A 23,541-nucleotide genomic window follows, 5' to 3' on the forward strand; every position below is an offset into this window, starting at 1 on the left:
ATAAAATCAGGAGCCACCTTTTTTTTTTTTTTTTTTTTTGCTCTGCCCTCCTTTTAATCTCGCATATACCTACATATACATTAAATAGAACACTTATATCGAATCTGTGACGTACGTTTATTCATACAGGAACAAACACGTACATAAATAAAGGATAAACGTTTGAATTAAAATAGTCTGCACGCCTTTACGCATCATCATGACTTTGCGGGCTTGGACGAAGTCTCGTGAGATATCGCGTGATGTGACTTCCTATCCAACTCCACCAACACTCCCTCCTCTTCTCTCTCTCTCTCTCTCTCTCTCTCCCTCCCTTTTCTGTCTGAACACATGAAATTCAGAGGATCTCCTCCCGAAACGCGAACACAGCGGTCAGAGAAGCGCTCGGCGACACCCCCTCCCCGCACAACATGGCTACAATTGTCACCTCCACCAGGTTTACGGAAGATTACCAGCTTTACGAGGAGCTCGGGAAGTAAGTAGCTTGAGTACTTTCTGTGCTTTCCGTCGCAACTTAACTCCCCTGTACGTGTAAAATCCCATTGTTTTAGCTAGACGTTGACAGCAGAGCAAACGACTCGCAACTAGTCCTAAACCTCGGTGAAAGCACAGAACGGTGCTTTCCAGATTAAAGCCGTGATAGACGTGATCGAGTCTGGCTTTGGGTTTGGGTTTGGATCTCATTGCGCTCAGAAACAGAGAGCATTTTGGTGTGTTTACGCATTTTGGTGTGTTTTTACGCATTTTGGTGCGTTTACGTATTTTTGGTTTGTTTACGCATTTGGCTTACATTTGCTTGTGGTTTGCGTACTTGGGTTTCATGCACGTTAATGACAGCTAGGCTGTGATGAAACACTGTAGCACTGTAACTGTGAGCCAGGAAGCTGTTTGCTTTTCTCCACAGCAGTTTAACTACAAAAAAAAAGAAAAAAAAAAAAAAAAGACACCTCCTATCAAAGTGCACGAGCATCTGTTTAAATGCATGTCGGATAAAGGTGTTGCGATTTGACACCTTCACGGTATGATCACCTCGTCTAAAAAATATCGCAGTATCCCGGTATAAACAGACCGTTTGAAACAAACAAGGCGGTGGTGACAAAAAAAAAAAAATATTGAAAAAAAATTATATATAAGTATAATAATATATATATAAAAAAACTTTTATGTTTATTTTACATTGTTTATTGTTTATTAAATGTTGCACTGTATTTGCATAATATATAGTATAGGGACGGTTATATTCGATTCCTGAAATTCACATGGACTTTTTGTTTAGAAATAATTGCATAATTGTTTCATTTCAGAAATAGTCTGCTTTTATAGGTTGCTGTAGCACTAAAGGTGGTGAGAGAAAACGAGCTAATTGGTGGTGGATGTTTGTTCTTCAGACATAAGCTTGTGCTTACCGATAAAGGAATAAGTTTACTTCATGTGCTTATAAACTGTAGTGCTGCAAGGTGGTCCGTGTTTTCCAGCGCTGTTGCATTCACACACTGTTGATGTGTGAGGATATAAAAAATACCTCCCTGAGCACATAATTAAGCATTAATCAGTTTGACAAGATTGAAGCAGTCCAACACATTTGTCATAATATATAGTCGTGTGCACTGTGCATATGTTGTGCTGTAATCCTGAAGGTCCTGGAGATTTCACTGCAGTGTACATGAGCTAGATTTAAGAACTGACTTGATGTACTTTTGTATGTGTGTACGTGTGTATGTGTGTACATGTGTGTGTGTGTGTGTGTGTGTGTGTGTGTGTGTGTGTGTGGTATGCATGTATGTATGTAAATGAAACAAATTTTGAACCAAATGAGCCAAAGGTTGTTGACCTAGCTTTTTTAGACTGTGGCTTAGGGCTTAATTGCCATGAACAGTTTTGTACTCAAGTCTGTCTGTGTGAATAGTTGATAACTTCAACAAAATTAACTTCATGTTAAATATATGTCTTCAGAATTGCACTTTTTGACCATAAAGTACACACTTAAAGAAAGGAAATTGTTTATAATCACATTACCAGGTACAAGCTTGCACTACCTCATATTTTCTCAGGGAGTTTTTCCATGCTGCTATCACCTCTGGTTTGCTTATTTGTAATAAATTCATAAATGTAATATTTATACAATGAATATTTTCCCAAAAGTCTTCTTTCTGATAATGTCCATTGAATTTAATGAATTTTCTGATGTGCGAATGGCACCATGGCAGTGGAGTCAGAAACCTGCTTGATTAATGAACAGGTATATGGGTAAGGTGACATCCAGCAGGCTACTAGCCGGCTAGTAGTTATGTTAGCTTCTTAAATCTTAAGCGCAATCACAATTGCAATCCACTTCTCATTATCTTTATGGGATTTTTGCTTATATAATTGTTTTTTTTTATTATTTTTAAAATTGGTTTTAAATTGGCTTTTTAGAAATGACACCTATTATTGTAAGCAGATTTGAATTATTTCATAATATCTTGTATGTGCCAGACAATTTACTTCACATGACAGTATGAAGGATAGAAAACTTCTTGTCTCACGTACAGTTCAAGCTCTCTTTTCACGACACCTGTTTTCAGTGTCTGAATGTCTGATGCACGTCTCTACCCCATCTACACCCAGCAAAAAAGGGTCATTGTTTGCTGAAAGAATGTAGTTTTAAACCCTTTCTAATTTCCCATAGATTTGGACAACCAAGACACATTAAGGTTCCTATAATTGACTTTTTCTATAAGCGTAGCGTTTTCAAAATCTTTGCTACTGCCCCTGGCAGCTCTCTCAAAATAATAATGGGAAAAGTCTTGATATTGACTCAGCCATGTGTCAAATAAAGGCTGTATTATAAAGTTTTCTTCAGTAAAACTAATTTTGATTTGTTGCACTTTATTTTTTGGGTGAGTGTTGATATTTGTGTGTTATATCTCTTATGGATTTGACACTCATACCCACTGCATAGCCACATGTGTGTGTATATATGTATACTGCATATATAGTAATTCACACATATAAGTCAATTCTATACCTTTAGTAGTAAATTTCTCATGGCCCTTCCTCTGCATGACACATGATTGGCAATCATTCTGTGCATTGCATCAGTAACCATTCAACACACTACTTGACATCACATCTTTTTTTTTTTTTTCCACTCCCCAGGGGTGCCTTTTCCGTGGTGCGCAGATGTGTGAAAAAGTCTACAGGCCAGGAATATGCTGCAAAAATAATCAACACGAAGAAACTGACAGCCAGAGGTAAGGTTTGACAGTGGCCCACTTCACCATAAACGTGAGTGATATCATCTGGCTCTGGCATGCTGGTAAAGCTCCTTTGCTGTTTTACTGCTGTGAGCGATGGGGGAAGTGGAGGCAGAAGATCTGGTATGTTGGCCTGCCTCCTGGGATTACACGTCGTTAATAAAAGAGCGTGCTCTTTAGAAAGGGGCCGTCTGACTGTCTTCTGTGCAGCTCTAGGTATTGTAGGGCATACAGCAGTGCGGTATGCGCTTGACAGGGAGACAAGAGTTACGGTTCCAGCCAGGTCATGGTTTTCTGGGGCAACAAATGGAATGCGGAGTGAAATGTAGTGTAGTGGCAGTCATATTCGATTCCTGAAATTCGAGCGAGTGTCACATAAAAATACACCATGGGCTTTGTGTGCCTGAACGTTTCTAAATAATTGCATAATTGTTTCATTTCAGAAATAGTCTGCTTTTGGTTGCTGTAGCACTAAAGGCGGTGAGAGAAAACAAGCTATTTGGTGGTGGATGTTTGTTCTTCAGACATAAGCTCATGCTTACCCATAAAGGAATAAGTTTACTTCATGTGCTTAGAAACCGCACTGCTGCAAGGTGGTCCGTGTTTTCCAGCTCTGTTGCATTCGCACACTGTTGATGTGTGAGGATATAAAAATAAATAAAAATATTAATCATTAATCGGTTTGGCAAGCTTGAAGCAGTTCAACACATTTTTTTAGGGTAATGTTTTACATACTGGTTAATAGTCTTGTTCAGTCAGGTACAGACATGAATCATATTTCATAATCAAATGATTCTGAAATGAGAAATAAGTTGTTGTTGTTGTAGTATGGCCTCTTACGACTCACGCCTCAGGGTTTTTAGACGTGTTCAGTAAATATTTTGGCCGTGAGTAAGGAAGTAACAACTTCTTAAATATCCTTTCACTCTCCTTCATTCTGCAGAAAGGAATTTTTCTTTCAGTTAATGGGAAAAGTGATGTTCCGTGTGTAGTGCAAGTGCCTCATCAGGGGCTCGGCCTCTGTCATTGACGTGCTGCTTTTCTCCAGCAGTTGCACCAATTAAGGGCTGCTTCAGAGGACCGTACTGCACCCATCCTATTAGCTGAGCAAGAGGGCATGACCTAAAGCCTTGACTGGTCATACGGGAAAACGCCATTTCATCCAGAGACCCTTTCATAGCGTTGCTCAGCATTTCTTGGATTCATTTATCTAGTGCCTTAGCTGACATGGTTTGAATGTCCTTTTTTTTTCCTGCACACCTACTTTCGGGTGATTTTAACGTGGTTAGTGCTGACGTGAAGAGTGGCTCAATGCTCTAAATAACTCCTCATCCCAAAAAATAGTTATTTGTGCAATGCCCCCCCGCTTACTCTTCTCATCTTTTTCATATCTAGACACTTAAGGATTTAGCTGAAAGATGTAGTGTGGATCTGTAATGACCCTGTGATTGGATGGGTTGACCCAGAGCTTGTTGCAGTAGCTAGGCAACCGTTTCCCTAGAGCCTTTTCTGATTGGCTGGCATAGATGTAGAGGACAAGACTAGCTGAGCGGGGGACGTGTAGCAGGAGCTTGGGAGAAATGGGGGGCAGATGTGCACTGCAGGTTTGTAGACCCATTTATCCTTAATAAGTACGCAGTTGAGTACAGAGATGTGTTTCTGTTTGATTGTGATCCTGTGACGGTTAACTGTTGGCCTGGGTGTAAGAAAGGCTTCCTCTCTCTTAATTGTTTTATGCCCTCGTAATTGAACCATCTGTCCGTGCGTTCCACTCTGCCCTGTTTAATATATTTCCTGGTGCATGCGTGTAAATGGTTGACTATAGGATTTGCCTTGAGATGTCCTACACATGCTGTCTAAATGACACTTTCCGGCTGTCCTCATACAGTATATCCAGTGTAAATGATCGACTGAGTAACTCTCATTTCTGTCAGTGTCATCTAACAAACGCTGCTTTGTTTATTACATAATTTCATAATTAATTGTATCTGAAACTACATCTTTTGGCTCTTTTGCTTTTTCATCTATGTATCCATCCTACCCCCTTTCTATTTGTGTGAGGATTGCTGTGTATTGAGGTTAATCCACTTATTTAATTGTATCTGACTAAGACTCTTGGGATCCCAACGAACAGTCTCTTGGTCTGCACTTTTTTTGTTATTCCTACAAGATGTGTAAATCACTGAAATGAAATGAAAGATAGCAGGGGGTCATCAGGTGCTGAGTAGAGTAAAGGGAGTCTCAGTCACAAAACATAGATTGTGTAGCATTGTTGATTTAAAACTGATTATGATTTAGTCCAGGTCTTCATGAGGTTTCTCTAGGTCACACGAGGTTTCAGTAGCAGTAGGGGTTATTGTTGTTGTTGTTGTTGTTGTCAAACCTAGTTTTCTTTTTAGCCATTTAATATATCACAGTTGATATAGTTTATTTGGACCTTTTCCACCAAACCTGAATCGAACAAACTTTTGATTGTTCTGGAAAACAATATGAGGGATGTGATGAGTTTAAGTGTGTGTTTGCACAGCTATTGACAGGCTTGTTTACTTCAGCTAAGCTGGCCTATGAGAAAGAGGTCTGTCCTGAACGGGTCAACAACCCAGTGACGTGACCAGGTGCATCTGAAACCGTTCTGACACCTGATTCAGTTAAGATCACTGTCACTGAGTCTGCATACAGCTCCCCTGCTTTTGCACGCATCTTTTGATGTGCATTAATAGTAGTAGTAGTGCAAGCGTTTTCAATAATCTATGCCAGTTTCTGCAATACAGAGACAGAACAAGGCGGATTAGACATTTCTGTAGACCATGAGATCCATTCAAGACTAAATGTTTTTTGATTTCATCATTAGATTGCATGCTGCTTGGGCTCCAGCCCATCCATCCAGGCATGTCGTACTGCTTTGTACTGGCTAGGGCAATATTGCATGGGACAGCAGTTACAAATCCATGACCCCTCATTTTGTCATTATTTTCTATTATTTAATTATTTCTAAGTGATTTCTGCTGTAACTAAGCACCCATGCTGCATTTGGTTTTTCCTTTTTGTCACCAAGACAACCATACAGAGACATACGTGTGGAGGTAGAAATAGTGCACACCGATATTTGGTCAACATTTGGTCTATTTAGTGTTTGGTTTTATGTCTCTATTATATTTACTGTTAAGTTCAGCTCAAGTTGTGGTTCCTTCAGAACTGAGTGTTCAACAGGACCGAGATCAACAGTGTGAAGGTAATTTTCTCTGCACTAATTCACCAGTAGCAGTGTGTGAATGGACGCGGGAGCTGAAACTGGCTCCTTCGTTCCCGCTACAGTTGTTAATGTTTACTCTTAATTCTAGCATTGTGTGGTTTCTCTGGAGCCTCTGGAGAACTTTTAATACATTTGTGAGCAGCTTTATGCAACTGGGAAAGAGTTAATAACCACTTCAGTGTGCAAAATTAGTTCCTTGTTCTCCTAATCATTGTTATCTACCTGCTTGCTTTCCCTTTCATTTACTGTTAAAAACACTAGACTACAGATGTAATGTTGAGAAAGCAGAACGGTTTCTGAGTTGTTGTGTTTTTTGAAATTGGCACTACACTTATTTCCACTGTGCCCCTTTTAAATGCTTTGTTCTGAGTGACCCCATACTGTGGCCTTTTGTGAAGCCTATATCGATTTCCTCTTTCCCTCCCACCCTTCCTTCCCAGGCTCTTCTCTCTTCTCTCTCTCTCTCTCGCTCTCTCTCTCTCTCTCTCGCTTTCTCTCTCTCTCTCTCTCTCTCTCTCTCTCTCTCTCTCTCGCTTTCTCTTCTCTTTTTCTTTCTCTCTCTCTCTCTTTCTCTTTTTCTTTCTCTTTCTCTCTCTCTCTCTCTCTCTCTCTCTCTCTCGCTTTCTCTTCTCTTTTTCTTTCTCTCTTTTTCTTTCTCTCTCTTTTTCTTTCTCTCTCTTTTTCTTTCCTCTCTTCTCTCTCTCTCTCTCTTCTCTCTCTTCTCTCTCTTTTCTCTCTTTTCTCTCTTTTCTCTCTTTTCTCTCTTCTCTCTCTTCTCTCTCTTTTCTCTCTTTTCTCTCTTTTCTCTCTCTCTCTCTCTCTCTCTCTTTTCTCTCTTCTCTCTTTTCTCTCTTTTCTCTCTTTTCTCTCTTTTCTCTCTCTCTCTCTCTCTCTCTCTCTTTTCTCTCTCTCTCTCTCTCTCTTTTCTCTCTTCTCTCTCTTTTCTCTCTCTCTTTTCTCTTTTCTCTCTTCTCTCTCTTTTCTCTCTTCTCTCTCTCTCTCTTTTCTCTCTCTCTCTCGTACTGAAGACCATCTCACGCATTGGTTATCTTCTGTAATGACACTTAGATTAAAATGAAGAAATTTGCGGGTTTGTTTTGTTTTCTCTCTGCGAGCTGCAAAAGCACAGAGGCAGCAGATCTAAGCCTGAGGAAGGCAGAGAAATACAGTTACGCACCTGAGTGGGAGCATGACGATGGGAATGGCTCAAAAACGCACAGAAAAGACAGAAGGCACTCCGATAGGAGAGTTGATCTTTAATACCTGTTGTTATAATTAGGTTAAGGTTTGGATATTAGACACCTTTAGTGTGAGAAAACGATGATTTGCACATTATCCACACATAATTCAATGAGGGAAAAAAAGGAGAACAACGGTTTTCTGTGTCCACACTGTTTGTACGCGATGCCGAGATGCTCCTCAGCACCTGCAAATGGTATACTGGCTCAATTTCAGCAGGTTTTCAGTCAACGCTCACCTCTGAAATGGTGTCGTCAGTTCATCAACAGTCAAACGAATGTAATAAAGTGTCGCAGAGGTCGATGCGTTCATATTAAAGGTAATGACTGTGTAGTCTGTGTGTTATGATTGTAGTGAATCTTCTCTTAACTATAATGGCTTGTGCCAGTATCATTGTCTTAAATAAGGTCTTTTTAAAGCCTGCCTACAGATGTTTGGTAGACAATAAATGAATTATAAAAGTCGTTAATTATCAATGTATTATAAACAAGGTGAATGCTTTTCATTCAGAACTAGGTCAAATGCACAATCGCATCACTCCACGGTGTTGTCTTTTGCCTTGTGCATTGGTCTCTAGGGATTTGATCTCTGAAACAGGTTTGAATAAATTATGGCACGATGTCAGATTTGTTGCACTCGCTCATGCCATGTGTGGAGAAGATTCATGCTGACCAGGCAATACAAGACATGGTTGTTATTTTATTGTAAAACTAAAACGAGCGATTTATTTTAACACTCGGTAAGGAAGCAGCATTCAATCAGTGCCTGAGTGGTTTGCCAGTCTCCGCATGTTTTGTGTTTTTGTAGTTGTTGTTTAAAAAAAAAATGTTTTTTAAATCTAAAGCTAAAGGCGATGCTTTGTTTTCTTGCCTGGTTAGGAAAAAAAACAAAAATACATTTTTATCATTTTATACTGCGATTATCTAATGAAGCAGTGATCGTTTTAAGCTGCTGTGTGATCACAATTTTTCCCCGTGCCACCCACCACTAGCACACAATAAGAGATGGCAAGTCAAACAGATGGACTTTCAAAGCAAGAAACATAAGCTGGCCTTCACAGAGAGATCTCGAATGGAATGACTAAAGAAACAGACGGTTTTATTGCCTATAACAGTGCTTTTAATCAGTGTGTGAAAATGTAGGCTGCAATATGATGAAAATGGAGGGTGGGGCTGATTGGTGGAAGGTCATAATACAGTACAATATTAGCACTGATTCAGTTTTAATTGAATGGGGTTAGGGTGATGTATTTATGCGGTCAGAGAAAGACAGTAAGGCGAAGCAACATGCACTCGGTTTACTGACTAAGCGAGCAAGAATGTTAAATTAAGACTAAAATCTCATAGCCATAAATCATATAGAGTATGTTCTCCTTTAATCTGTGCAGTTCAAGATACACAGGAATCAAGCCAGACCACAATACACAAAGAAATACAAATACAGATTATAGATACAAGTACACATACACAAGCCCTGACATGCAGATGGGACAGATGGAGTACTAGCTAAACGCGTTGTCAGGTGAAGTGGAGGTGCAGGTTTGTTCGCATGCCAGAGCAGTAAATACGAATAATCGTCACACCTCTGAAGTTAAAAAACGCTTCTTAATTGAGTTAAAATAAATAATTTTACAGGTAGGACTATCTGATTGTACGTTTCTGGCTCTGGTGTAAGTGTTTGTCATGCTTAATCCTCACCTGCATGACACACCCTCCCTCAACATTTTAGCCTCTTCTGGATAAATATTGGACCAGCTCTCTGTTGCATTATTTGTCATTGGCCTTTACTGTTTAACTGTGTGTGTGTGTGTGTGTGTGTGTGTGTGTGTGTGTGTTGTCTACAAGGCTGTATAAATCACCCCAGGCTTCCAGTAACACTTAGTAAACACTTTGGCCCATCGCTCAACACATGCTGGGCTCTGATGTTTATGAAATGTCAGCTAATACAGCGCTCTCCTGGCCCAGGCACAGCTTCTTTGTCTTTCTCTCTCTCTCTCTCTCTCCCTCTCTCTCTCTATCCCCCATCTCTACAACTTTTTTTCTTTTCTCTTCAGCCACAGCTCCTACCTTGTAAATTTCTTTCTGTATTTCTTTATCTGTTATTCTTTTCCCACTCTACGCCCTATATCTAATTTTTCGTATTCGCGTTCTCTTCAGATGTGCTTATTTATGTGTGTGTTATTTTTCACTCGTTCTTTTTGTGTTTTTTATTTTAACTTTTGTTCTGTTTTTATGTGGTCGGTTGTGGCAGGGCGGAATAGTGTGGTTGATGCAGAACAGGCAGTTTACTGCGGACACACACACGCACACACACACCAAAAACACTGCTTTAGAAATATGCAGGATGATTATCTTTGCCCTGCTGGACTGAACTTTATCGGCACACAGGACTTCTAACGTGACGTATCGAATGCGTTTTTGCTCTCTTAAGATTTTCAGGATTATCGCTCATACTTTTCTCGAATTGTCACACGCTTCGGACTCTAATGCTGCACACGCAGTGTGTTTGCTCTGTCTTAACCACTTCTAGCAGTCTTCTTGCTCACAGTTCACTTCCCCACAGAGCTGAGGAATAAGGTCGGTGTAACACCCTCCATATTTGTGGCTTCTATCAGCTTGACTTACTGATTCCACACAAACACACATCTGAGTTCATGGGACAAAGCTCAAATCTGTCTTCCTCTCCTAAGGCTGGGTTGCATTTCACAAGGTTTACCATAATTATAGCCATGATTCACAGTTGGGGCTGTGTCTGTGCAGGTCAAATCTCACTTGCAAAGGGGAAGATGTCTTAGACAAACACTCTAATTTCTTTCATCCAGATCAGAACCATCTGAGGGACTCACTCACTCACTCCCTCATTCATCCATTAACACTCACTCACTCATTCATCCATTAACACTCTCTCACTCATTCATTTTCTACCGCTTATCCGAACTACCTCGGGTCACGGGGAGCCTGTGCCTATCTCAGGCGTCATCGGGCATCAAGGCAGGATACACCCTGGACGGAGTGCCAACCCATCACACACACACACACACACACACACACACTCTCATTCACTCACGCAATCACACACTACAGACAATTTTTCCAGAGATGCCAATCAACCTACCATGCATGTCTTTGGACCGGGAGAGGAAACCGGAGTACCCGGAGGAAACCCCCGAGGCACGGTGAGAACATGCAAACTCCACACACACAAGGTGGAGGCTGGAATCGAACCCCCAGCCCTGGATGTGTGAGGTGAACGTGTTAACCACTAAGCCACCGTGCCCCCTCCATTAACACTCATTCACTCATTCACCCATTAACACTCAACCACTCACTCACTCACTCTCTCACATACATACATATTTGGCAGACTCCCTTATCCAGAGTGATGTACCACAGTGCTTTTAAGTCTCTATTGATGAATACATTACCACTGGTTCACTAGTTTACAGACTTAGCATACCATCAACCTAAAACTGTGTTCAGATTTTTTTGATATACACATATCACAAACTGGGAAAAGTGTTAGTTCGAGTGTTTCAGGAAGAGGTAGGTCTTCACCTGTCGTTTGTGACTCAGCTGTTCGGACAATTAGGGTAAGTCCAGTTCACCATCTCGGTGCCAGAACAGAAAAGAGTATTGCTGTATACCTACCATTTAGCCGGAGAGATGGTGGGACCGGTCGAATGCTGATAGATCTGAAGAAGCGAGGTGCAGTGCAGGGAGTGATAAGAGAGCGCACGCACACACACACACACACACACACACACACAATTATTCACAATCATCCAACATGTATTTGGGAGGTGTAAAGAATGTATTGAACTCCAGACTAGCAGATTTTCTTCATGCTGGCCATGTGTCATAAATGTTGACCCTGGACAGTGTCTGGTATTTGTTTATAAACTCCAAAAAAAAGGGGATGAGTGTTCCCAGTGATGCTGTAACCATCTTTTGTTAGGTGTCCAACAGAACATAATGGAATTCCTCTTTCCTCTATTAATCAGAGCAGCTGATTTTAGCCATGAGCCATTGAGCATGTGTATCGCAGATGAAATTGCCTGACGATGCATGTGCAGAAGCTGCAGGTGCATGTGTTGAAGAAAGGAAATTATCTTGCGTGAGAATGATGATCCATCTGTCCATCTATCCATCCTTTTTCTGTACTGCTTGAACAAAAACAAATAGTTTTTTAATTTCAAACATATCAAAAAACTGACTTCTTCTCAGCGGTGAGTTTTGTGAGAACCACAAGTTCCTGTACAATGTAAAGTAGCATTAGCAAGAATTAAAAGCTACAGGAAAACATGAGACCTTAATGTTTGTTTTTGTTTCACCAGCAGTTTGTTTCACCAGCATGATTGCTTTATCCATTCCAGTTTTAGAGAGATAGTGAGGGCGGATGTGTGGAACGGATGGATGGATGGATACGTTGATAGGATGTCACAACCACTATATATACAGGTGTGATAACTGATTGTTAGTGTGAGTCACAGTTTCAGTTGTCATAACGGTCTACAAAGCTGTCTACCAAACACAACACTCTTTTTGTAACCAGTTTGGATTTTAAAGGTTGTTGAGTGTTTTCAAGAACATAAAAACGCACATTTTTAGATAGATGGATAGATGGATAGATAGATAGATAGATAGATAGATAGATATACACAGATGGAGAAAAGATGGAAAGCACAGTGTGTATAATTTGCACTTTTCCCTGATGAGCATGTCCAGCTTCATATTTGCATCAACGCCTAATGACACCGAGTACTCAATAACTGGGGCTTGGGCTGATTGATAATTCAACATTTCTATTGATCTCTTGTAAAGAAAAATGTAATGACTTCATTTGTGTGGTGGGGGTGGGGGGCAGGAAGCTGGGGCTTTGACCGCAGCTGGAGGACGAGGCACACAGTAGCGTTGATTTCTGGTTCTACTCCTTTTAGCTGTATGAAGAGAAGAGAAGAGAAGTGATGTAAGACTTCTCTCTCAGGAAGGAGCTTCACATTAACTGATCGTTTTGAGGTTTTCTCCTCTGATCTGTGGTGCCTCTGCCTCTACTTCAGCCTCAGATTCGGTTTCGCCCAGTGGTTGTGAGTTGGAGTTTTAAAGTAAGATAGTGGGATATTTTACTTGAGCGGTGTGTGGCTGAGCCCTGCTACTGGTGACAGCCTTTGTTATGGAGAATTGTATCCTCTTTGGATCTACTTAAAATGCTCCAGAAGTGCGTCGGGGTGAGCCGGGTTGCCTTCTTAATACTGCAGCTTGTGCATTTCTCTTCACACACTGCATTCATGTGTGAACCTGTATTATTTTGCTAAAAGGAAAAGAGACATATAGTACTGTTGCTGCTTCTCTAATTTGAACCAGTTAGCCGTGCCAACCAGAAGCCTCTTCAGAAGAACAGACGGGGCAAGAGGCGAAGCAGCTGACATGCTCTCGTAGGCAACAAAGGGCTTCTTAACGTTCACTGTGACTGAAGGCTTGACCTTTGTGCAGAATTATGTGTCTCCTCAATTATTTGTGGATTTAGTCCTTAAAATGAAAAAAAAAAAAAAAGTGTCTATTATAATCATTAGTGCAGGAGCAGTATGAAAAATTCAAAATATTATAAGTCCAAAATCAAGAATATTAAAAAATAAATAAATAAATATTACATATATATTTTAATATTCTTGATTAATGTGTATATATATGTGTGTGTATGTATGTATATGTGTGTATGTATATATATATATATATATATATATATATATATATATATATATATATATATATATATATATATATATATATATATAATATGTATGTATATGTATATATATAATATGTATATATATGTGTGTGTGTGTATATATGTGTGTGTGTGTGTGTGTGTGTCTATATATATATATATATATATATCACATTCGAGTTTTTTTTAATCATGGCTTATGATGATAATATCTGAGTTATTTGATTTTTTATTTGAAAAATAGTTAATATTAGAAATGTTAATTAAAAAATGCTATATTTTAGTTTGGTTTGGGCAGATAGTAGCGTAGTGGTTAGAATGTATGCCTTGCAATGGCTCTGCCCTGAAAATCAAAAAATGATTCAGAAATAAATGGATGGATTTTAAAGAAGGGATAAATAAATCGATAACTAGTCACAATCCTTGACTTCAGGTTGTAAAAAGAGAACTCTTGGTACAAGGAAGATGTCTTTCCTGAACAAATAGGTCAAATTAAATCAACAAGAACAAAAGTCTAAAGACTTCAAGCTGAATCAAACTTGATAATCACACGGAGAGATTTGTGAAACTTTTATACCTTAACTCTGGCTCATTCCAGCATGAGGTAGCTAGTAAGGAGCCGGTCCATATCTCCTGATGAAGCTGTTAGCTCATACTTGGCATCCCATGCACAGCTGTACAGATGCTTATAATTTGTTGTAGCTTGGTGTTTAATGCTGTGATATGAATTCGCATTTCACTACATTCTCTCTGCGGAGGTTATAATGAAGTGCTTTTCTTTTGTTGTTCTATTGTAATCCTTGATTTAATTTCCCTCTAAAACCCATTAGTTCTAAATTTGTCTGATCTCAGCGGAGGTGTGTGCACATTGCAACTGCTGTAATAGCTAATTAAGCCTAGAGAATGATTTTCAAAATGATTTTAAGGTGCCGTCACAAGTAATAAAAAGGTAACCGCTCTAGCGGCTTCTCTGTAGCTTTTCTGTGGAACACGGTGTCTTCTGAGCTTCTTATTTCAGAATAGATTAGGATTAAACATCACACATGGATTCCTCATAAAACAAAAGAAAATACCTCACAGCTGCAGGTGGAAAAAATGAGGGGCAACTCTCTTAACACCACCGTGCGAGAGAGTGTGGTGTGAGAGCGTGGAGTGTGAAGCGAGTGTGAGTGTGAGACTCCCAGAAGACCCCATCTCCCCAAATATATCCATACATTGTGAGTGTGTGAGTGTGCGAGCGAGTGTGCGAGGGGGGGGGGGTGTGTGTGCAAGGGGGGCGTGCGAGCGAGTGTGCGCGCGAGGGAGTGTGCGTGCGAGCGAGGGAGTGCGAGGTGGAGTGTGCGAGGGAGTGCGAGGTGGAGTGTGCGAGGGAGTGCGAGGTGGAGTGTGCGAGGGAGTGCGAGGTGGAGTGTGCGAGGGAGTGCGAGGTGGAGTGTGCGAGGGAGTGCGAGGTGGAGTGTGCGAGGGAGTGCGAGGTGGAGTGTGCGAGGGAGTGCGAGGGAGTGCGAGGTGGAGTGTGCGAGGGAGTGCGAGGTGGAGTGTGCGAGGTGGAGTGTGCGAGGTGGAGTGTGCGAGGTGGAGTGTGCGAGCGAGGGAGTGTGCGAGCGAGGGAGTGTGCGAGCGAGGGAGTGTGCGAGCGAGGGAGTGTGCGAGCGAGGGAGTGTGCGAGCGAGGGAGTGTGCGAGCGAGGGAGTGTGCGAGGTGGAGTGTGCGAGCGAGGGAGTGTGCGAGCGAGGGAGTGCGAGGTGGAGTGTGCGAGGGAGTGCGAGGTGGAGTGTGCGAGGGAGTGCGAGGTGGAGTGTGCGAGGGAGTGCGAGGTGGAGTGTGCGAGGGAGTGCGAGGTGGAGTGTGCGAGGGAGTGCGAGGTGGAGTGTGCGAGGTGGAGTGTGCGAGGGAGTGCGAGGTGGAGTGTGCGAGGGAGTGCGAGGTGGAGTGTGCGAGGGAGTGCGAGGTGGAGTGTGCGAGGGAGTGCGAGGTGGAGTGTGCGAGGGAGTGCGAGGTGGAGTGTGCGAGGGAGTGCGAGGTGGAGTGTGCGAGGTGGAGTGTGCGAGGTGGAGTGTGCGAGGTGGAGTGTGCGAGGTGGAGTGTGCGAGGGAGTGCGAGGTGGAGTGTGCGAGGGAGTGCGAGGTGGAGTGTGCGAGGGAGTGCGAGGTGGAGTGTGCGAGGGAGTGCGAGGTGGAGTGTGCGAGGGAGTGCGAGGTGGAGTGTGCGAGGGAGTGCGAGGTGGAGTGTGCGAGGGAGTGCGAGGTGGAGTGTGCGAGGGAGTGCGAGGTGGAGTGTGCGAGGGAGTGCGAGGTGGAGTGTGCGAGGTGGAGTGTGCGAGGTGGAGTGTGCGAGGTGGAGTGTGCGAGGTGGAGTGTGCGAGGTGGAGTGTGCGAGGTGGAGTGTGCGAGGGAGTGCGAGGTGGAGTGTGCGAGGGAGTGCGAGGTGGAGTGTGCGAGGGAGTGCGAGGTGGAGTGTGCGAGGTGGAGTGTGCGAGGTGGAGTGTGCGAGGGAGTGCGAGGTGGAGTGTGCGAGGTGGAGTGTGCGAGGTGGAGTGCGCGAGGTGGAGTGCGCGAGGTGGAGTGCGCGAGGTGGAGTGCGCGAGGTGGAGTGCGCGGGCGAGGTGGAGTGCGCGGGCGAGGTGGAGTGCGCGGGCGAGGTGGAGTGCGCGGGCGAGGTGGAGTGCGCGGGCGAGGTGGAGTGCGCGGGCGAGGTGGAGTGCGCGGGCGAGGTGGAGTGCGCGGGCGAGGGAGTGCGCGGGCGAGGGAGTGCGCGAGCGAGGGAGTGCGCGGGACTCCCAGAAGGCCCGATCTCTGCGAATATATCCGTACCCATGTCTGAGGGGATGCACATCTTTTCCCTTTGCTATTCTTAGGCCCAATTTTCTCTCTGGCTCCCTCAGTAGAAATGTTACATGTCACCCTGTACAAGGTTTCTGAGCCTCTGTATTGATCCACAGATGTCAGTTTTATATGTACACTACCTGCTGATGTGCTCAGGATCTTAATGTGTACATAATATTACCTTATCTCCTTCTTTAACGCTCAGGAATGAGTGCCATTGTTGTTTCAGTCGCTGTAATTGCACCTTAAGTGTGGCGTTGTATTATACATTTTTCCATACACATTTATACCACTTTGTAGATGTTATCTAACTTGATTCATTCATAAGAAATAACAATCTGTGTGCACAAATATGTCCATTTTTACACTAGAGAAAACCGTGTCTTACAGGCAGTTGAGTGAGATTAGTAAACATATTGGTCACAGTGGCCAAATGAGACCAGCATGTGAAAGTTTGCCAAAACTGCTGCCTACATAAACTGCTGCTTCCTGACCGGAAAGAAGATTTTTCCACGATGGGTTTTTCCACACTATCAAGCTCATTAATACTGTATTAATATCACTATATTCTCAATACTTCATCGTACGTTTATGTGAGGTCCAGTGACGAAACACCGAGCTAAACTTGTGTGACATTGTAAATTAGAAATAGTCTGTAAAAGCCAAGTAAAGTGTTTTTAACACGCTGAGATTTTGCAGGGAAAAGCACTGAATGGTGGTAATCCAGCTCAAAGCTGCGCCATTATGCCACTTTTTCCACTCTCTGACGTCAACTTCGTAACAAGAAAACCCATTAAACAAGAATGCCAGAGCGCACGCAAACACACACCCCACAAGCGTTCAGCACCCCGGCTCGAAAGCTCGACAGCTCCACAACTCCAGAAGCACTACAGCCACACTCACACTACAGCCGCTTTAACACTAGGAAAGGATTCTGCACTTAACACAGAAGGTGTTTATATAGACATGATGAATTTAAGCTCAGTGACATTCTTTCCAACTGTGTATTTACAGATGTAGATCTAGTAAAACCAGTTAGTTGATCGAACAGTCATTGTTGTTGCATAGACAGTATGATTTCCTTTAGAGCTGATACTACAGTGTCACATACAGTGTATCCTGTACACTGTATGTGAGTGCGTTTAAGAGAAGATCTAGCATCTGCTGTTAACATAATGTAATGAACGAAAGCTGCACTTACTTAAATATCTCATTCTACAAAGCTAAGTCATGTGAGCTTGTACATTTTGCATATCATTGTGCACACTTGTGCACACTTGTGCGCTTGTCCGCGTCACTGGCTTTATGTCTGTTTAGTTCAGTGCTCGTGCCTGAGCTCAGCACACACTCGAGCGTCGCCTGTGCTCACTGATGCTTGTCCACATGGGACGTGGCCTACGTGAAGCTAAGCAGGTAGCACAAACACACACACTTTTATTCCATGTTTTTTATTCTTACACTGAACATCGCATCTTTTAATAAATTATCGGTGTGGAAATATTATATAATACTAAGGGTTATGCAGGAATGTTTTAGTTTTTAATATTATTTAGGTTCATTTCATGTGAGATTTACATTAAGATTTTGTCTAAATATAAAATTGAAAAAATATGTTTTAACTTTTTATTTTATTTATTTATTATTATTTTTTTTTATTTTATTTATTTACTTATTTATTTCGGGAAATCGTCCCTAATATCATTAAATTAGAGCATTTTCAAACAGAAGCAAATCATCATTCTAAAGCAGCATGCTGGGGTTTGGTATCAGGGTCTGATTTGACATCTTTTAGGATCTGAAGCACTGATCTGTTTTCTTCTTGCATCTGGACATGGCACAAATGATCTCCTTACATATCGGGTTCGCATAAATCGTTACCCGAAGCTCACGGAGAATCGGCTCGGTATGAAAAGGACGTTGCTGTTAGATTAGTATAAGACGTCCGGATAGTATCGAGAAAATTACGCTTAAGCGAAGAACGTAGTACGTCAGAGCCACCTGACCCCACAGTTACAGATCTACTGCCCTGTGCAGTTTAGTTTTCACACCTGATCCAGATAACGAAGTGTTCAAGATCATCAGGAGTAAGAGAATTAAAAGCTACAGACAGGTAGATGTTTAAGCGCAAGTCTAATTCCAGTTTGATGCTCGATAAATTCTTTTCCTCTGTTGATTTTCCTCTGCTGAAGGTGTGATATTAGATCAGTGTGAACTGACCCAGCTACAAATAAATAAGTAAATAAATAAAACAAATGAATAGAGGGCAAGACTGATTTGTGATGAGAAGCAATTGCCATTAGCCTGTATATTTAGGTAGAATTGTATTAAAATAATAAAGTTATATACAGAAAAGCTCAGTGTAGTGATTGACGTGTGGTCAAATGACCACCACCACAATCACACTGATAGATGCACTGTATTGACCATGTGCTTGTTGGACACCTGAGTGCTTTTTATTAAAGATCATATTCCATATCACATCGTGTCTTCTGTTTGCTGTTATTATAGTCTCTTCTCTTCTGACCAGCATTTCCACTAGGTTCCAGAGCACGTATGTGGGGATTTGTGTTCATTTAGCCACAGGAACAATAACGATTAGACGAAACCTGGGACTCAGTCGGGATTCAAGTACATCCCAGACGTGTTCAGTGGGGCTGAGGTGGTTTGAGCATTATGTCCTGTGAAGGTATATTTTAAAGCTATAGAATATAGAGATATTCTGTACCATTGCGCTTCCAGCTTTAGGGCAACATTTTGTGAAAGACCATCACATGTTGGGACTGTCAGGTGACTACAAAACCTTTGGCCATGTAATTTTTTTTTCTGCTGTTTGGTGTAAGTGTCCTGTGAGGAATCCAATCATGTTCAAGTTCACTTTTCTGGTCTGCTGTCTATCACAAACCAGATACGATTTGAATTTCAGAACCAGCGTAGAGAAGTGGCCCAAATCATACATGAAAGACTCGGGTTTAACGAGGCTGCTGTTTACACTGCGGATTTGGTTAAGTTGCTTTTATTTGTCATTTATACATTACTGCACAAAAAATTATTTCTTTATATATCCCATCCTTGGAAGGTTGGGGTCAGAGCACAGGTTCAGCCATGATGCAGTGCCCCTGTAGCAATGGGGGGTTGGGGGCCGTGCTCAGGGGCCCCACAGTGGCAGCTTGGCGGTGCTGGGGCTTGAATCCTGATCTTCTGATCAACAACCCACAGCCTTAACCACTTAAGTTACCACCACCCCACGTGGACATAGACAATGACATAAACACCCCTGCAACGGGAACAATGCTTCTGCTGTGGAGCAAAAAAATCCTCTGCTCAGATGCATCGATTCATGCAGGCTAAAACTTTTAAATTCTATCCATTTCCCTTGAACGGATTGTTTATGGTGCACCCTGAAATTTCTAGCTCCTCAGATCTAATTGTGACACATTTATCTACAAATCACATTAGACATACTTGAACTAAACTAATGTAATCAATATTTTGTAGTATTAAATTACGTGTTAAGCCTAACGATATTAGCGCTGCTAAATCTGACGGTGCCTGGTGATGAACTCGATAATTATCGGCTTCGAACGCTATTCGATTTCAGTTTGAGATGCAACCTCATGATCAGATCGGTATAAATAGAGAGAGATACTGAGAATCGTAGATTGAGAGAGAAAACTCTTGATTTGTGTGTGTGTGTGTGTGAATGTGTAAACATGTTATATCCTGAACATGGACAGAGAGGAACACAGTAATAACAGCAACATTAGGGAAAGTGCAGGATCGTCATAAACGTCTGAAGGAAGCTTAACAGGGTGTGAAAGATGGTGTAGGCTAAGGAGCAGTGCTGCAGGGGGGAAAAGAGCGCGTGAAAGCTTTTTAATGACGCGCTCTACATTTGCCCACTGCCCTAATATCCTCACTGAGAGCCTCTTTCTGATGAGCCATCGCTTTTGTGCTGATAATCTGCTGCAAATTCTCTCCTCAGGAACCGTGTGTGTGTGTGTGTGTGTGTGTGTGTGTGTGTGTGTGTGTGTGTGTGTGTAGCCTGATGGATCTGCTTATGGGATGCATTGTTTGCTTCTGTGTCCACGTTAACTTGGTTGCCTGTTTTTCTTCACAGGGGCGCTTTTATGTTCAGGATTTCATTACCCAGAATTCCCTTTACAGGCTTGTGTGCAGCTCCACTGTGCATATTGAACTCGTTCGTGAGCTTGTTTGTGAACATGCGCTCAAATGTTTTCAATTTTCAAGCTAGTCAACGTTATCAGAAAGCCAGCAGGTCCAGCAGATTCATATTACAAATCAGGCATTTCTTTAATTTGAACCTGGACCGCTTCAGGCAGTTCACTTCTTATCATCTCTTACCTTTGTCAGGCTGATTATAGACTACATACTGGTGTTCTCTGCAGATCCTTTGCAGAACAGAGATACCTGACCCTCTGACGTGACCCTCTGACGTGACCCTGAGGCATTCAGGAACATGGTGGGAAATGAGCAGTTGCGCAAAATGTTTTTCTGCTCCCTTCTGAATGCTGGAAAGCTAATGCACATGGAACTTTGGATGGGCGGTTGGGGAAAGCCTTTGTACTCATTCTGCGTTTGTTTGGTGCCAAGGCTACGATTACATAAATGGCCACGAGGGAGTACGGCAGCCTTGAGCTCCACCAAGAGCTGAACAAAGGGATCACCTTGTTTCTCAGCTAACCTTAGATTAGCCAACATTATCAAGCTAGTGCTGGATGGAGACAAACACGTCCTTCAGTTTTTCTTAGGAGTTTTTCTGAATTGTTTTAATCTGTACTAATTAAATAAATGTGGCCATTAGTTACAGAGTCTCAATCATTTTGTCGCTGATGCTGAACGTTTTGTGTGATTTTGATTTCATTTCCTTTCTGAACTTTACCCTCTAATTGGTTATTGGTGCAAGATAGGGATTGTCATGCATTCAGATGCTCTTTGATTGTGTGCATGACATTCTGTGTGACTGGAAGTGACAATGGAGCTGTTTAAGAACCAGCTCGGAGATCAGCGTGCAGCGAGAATAGCGATAAGACGACGGCAAGTGGGACACAGAAGAATAAGGAGGCAGATATTTGAAAGTCAGGCCACGGACAACTGCAATGTCTGAACAGGACTGATGACCCACCACAGATAAAGAGGAACAGAGAGGGTCATGTGTGTGTTTGAGTGGATACACTGACATTTACTAAGATTCTCTCGGTTTTCCTTATTTTTTCTTTTGCAGGGACAGCTATCAATGGTGTCTCCATCTGTAATGCATCTCTCACACTCACACACACACACACACACACACCAGAATGCAGGCATGTATGCAATGACACACACACACACATGCACTGTGCCCTGTGGCGATTTTCTTTTCTTTTTGTTTTTTTTTTAACTATATAATTTTATATCAATAGCATGAGGCTATATGACCTCAGCCTTGGCCTCTAAGGTGAATCTCTCCCAGATTGCTGAGTAAGAGATAGAGAAAGCGAGTGAGTCAGACAGCCTTTAGTTGAACTGTAGCAGACCCATGTTAATTAATCCCTCCCGGTTTGCACTACCATTTAACTACAAGCTTCACTCACACTTCAGTGGCCTTGTAGGTGCTGATAAAGTTGTCATTGCATAGCGTGCATTAACATGCAGGCAGAATATGTAAAGCCACACAGGTCTACAGTCTACATCACACAAACCCTCCAGGATTTGCGAACAACTTAACAAACATAAGCATCACTCTCTTTCCGCATCCCTGTTCAGGAAACCGAATAAAAATGAACATATTCGGATCTCTAACATGTTTTAAGGCTTTCAAAATGTTTCCTTTTCTTGTGGTGCAGTAATGTAAGCAGGATTTTCTTACAGTATCATGGTGATTGATCGTGACGAAAGAAATGATACCGAAACAGTGAAATTTAAGAGAAGAAAAAACGGATCACCATCCGCAGTCATTTTTAGGGGTCATGCAGGTTAACAAAATGACCCGTGCCGCTATGTAGGTGTGAGTGATTAGAAAAAAATATTGTGTAATGAATCTCAAAGGCATTACTGCAATACATGATGTGCATCACTATAAAAAAGATTCGCCTATAAACTGCCAGCAGTACAGTAGTGTTGCATGAATAAATAATTGTTTTAGTGAATATTTTTATGGTAATATCGTTGATGGATTAAAAATCTGTTAAAAAATTGGAACTATTTTAAATATTAAATATTAAAGTATGTTGGGTAAGACTTGAAAATATTCCAACGATTCTCCTTTTCCCTCAAGTCGCGGTGAATCATATCATTTTAGTGAAAAGTCATGCGTTAAATTAGAAAAGAATGAGAGAGCTCACTGTGTATATCTGTAGTATGGTGCACTGTGACGTTATCAGGATTGTAAGTATTATAGCGTCAGATTAGCCAGCCCTGTGTATAAGCTTGTGCTGTTTTTATTCGTTAATGCTAGGTCATAGTATGACAATGCCTACAGTTTGCACACATATGTCATGCACAGGCAGCGTAACCTAAAATGTTTGATTTGCTTGACCTTTAATGAAGACAGGCAGTTACTTTATGTAGGGCTAAATTAGAAGCTGGAATCGTGTCATGGTTTTTCGGAAAGAGTTGTAGACCGTATGGATGTACTGATCCAGCCTGAATGTACCCCAAGTCCATCCCTTCAGCCTGCTATGATGAACCAAAGAGTCTGTTGTCGGGGGTAACACTGAAATGCACGTCCATGGTGAGTGTTGGTCCGGTGAAGAGCCAGTAATCGTTGAGCAAGTGGAATGGAAAATGATGATGGTCAACAAAACCACTATTTTTTACGGTATGTAATAAAAGCCTACAGTTTCTTGCAGTACGGACAGAAAGCCAGGCAGGACTGTGCAAGAATGCACTCTAAGGCTGTGTGTTCATCTTCTCCTGCTACTGGCTGCAGCAGATTTGTTGACTGCAAAAAAAAAAAAAAAAACACTGGGAGTGCTTCACATTTGTGGGCTAGTAATTGAGCGAGAAGTCCCAAAGCCTCAGCACAATCAAGCTAAACATTGGTTCCTATATACACACACACACATGCGCGCGCACACACACACACAACACCACATGGATGGATGAATGGAGAGGTGGTTGAATGAATATTTTATGTGTTAAATAAGTGAGCTCTCTTTCTGGGAATTGAAGTCCCTTTGATGGATCTCCACTTTCCATCTCTCTGAAATTCTGTTCCCAGAAAAGCCACAGTACAGATGTATACGAATACACAATATATTCACCT

At 42.0% G+C, this 23,541-nt stretch overlaps 1 protein-coding gene across 13 annotated transcripts in view; it reads left to right on the forward strand.

Moving 5' to 3' along the window:
* The first annotated feature begins 271 nt into the window (after positions 1-271).
* Positions 272-23,541, forward strand: part of camk2g1 (calcium/calmodulin-dependent protein kinase (CaM kinase) II gamma 1) — a 60,888-nt gene continuing 37,618 nt past the window's right edge. For all 13 annotated transcript variants that reach the window (XM_060897639.1, XM_060857080.1, XM_060897647.1 and 10 more), the window contains exons 1-2: positions 272-475; positions 3,139-3,233. In XM_060897639.1, coding sequence (XP_060753622.1) covers positions 411-475; positions 3,139-3,233 — 160 coding nt within the window. In that variant the 5' untranslated portion in view covers positions 272-410. The remainder of the gene's footprint in view (positions 476-3,138; positions 3,234-23,541) is intronic.

This window comes from Tachysurus vachellii, chromosome 2, assembly GCF_030014155.1.
Source record: "Tachysurus vachellii isolate PV-2020 chromosome 2, HZAU_Pvac_v1, whole genome shotgun sequence".
In the NCBI taxonomy this organism is placed as follows: domain Eukaryota; kingdom Metazoa; phylum Chordata; class Actinopteri; order Siluriformes; family Bagridae; genus Tachysurus; species Tachysurus vachellii.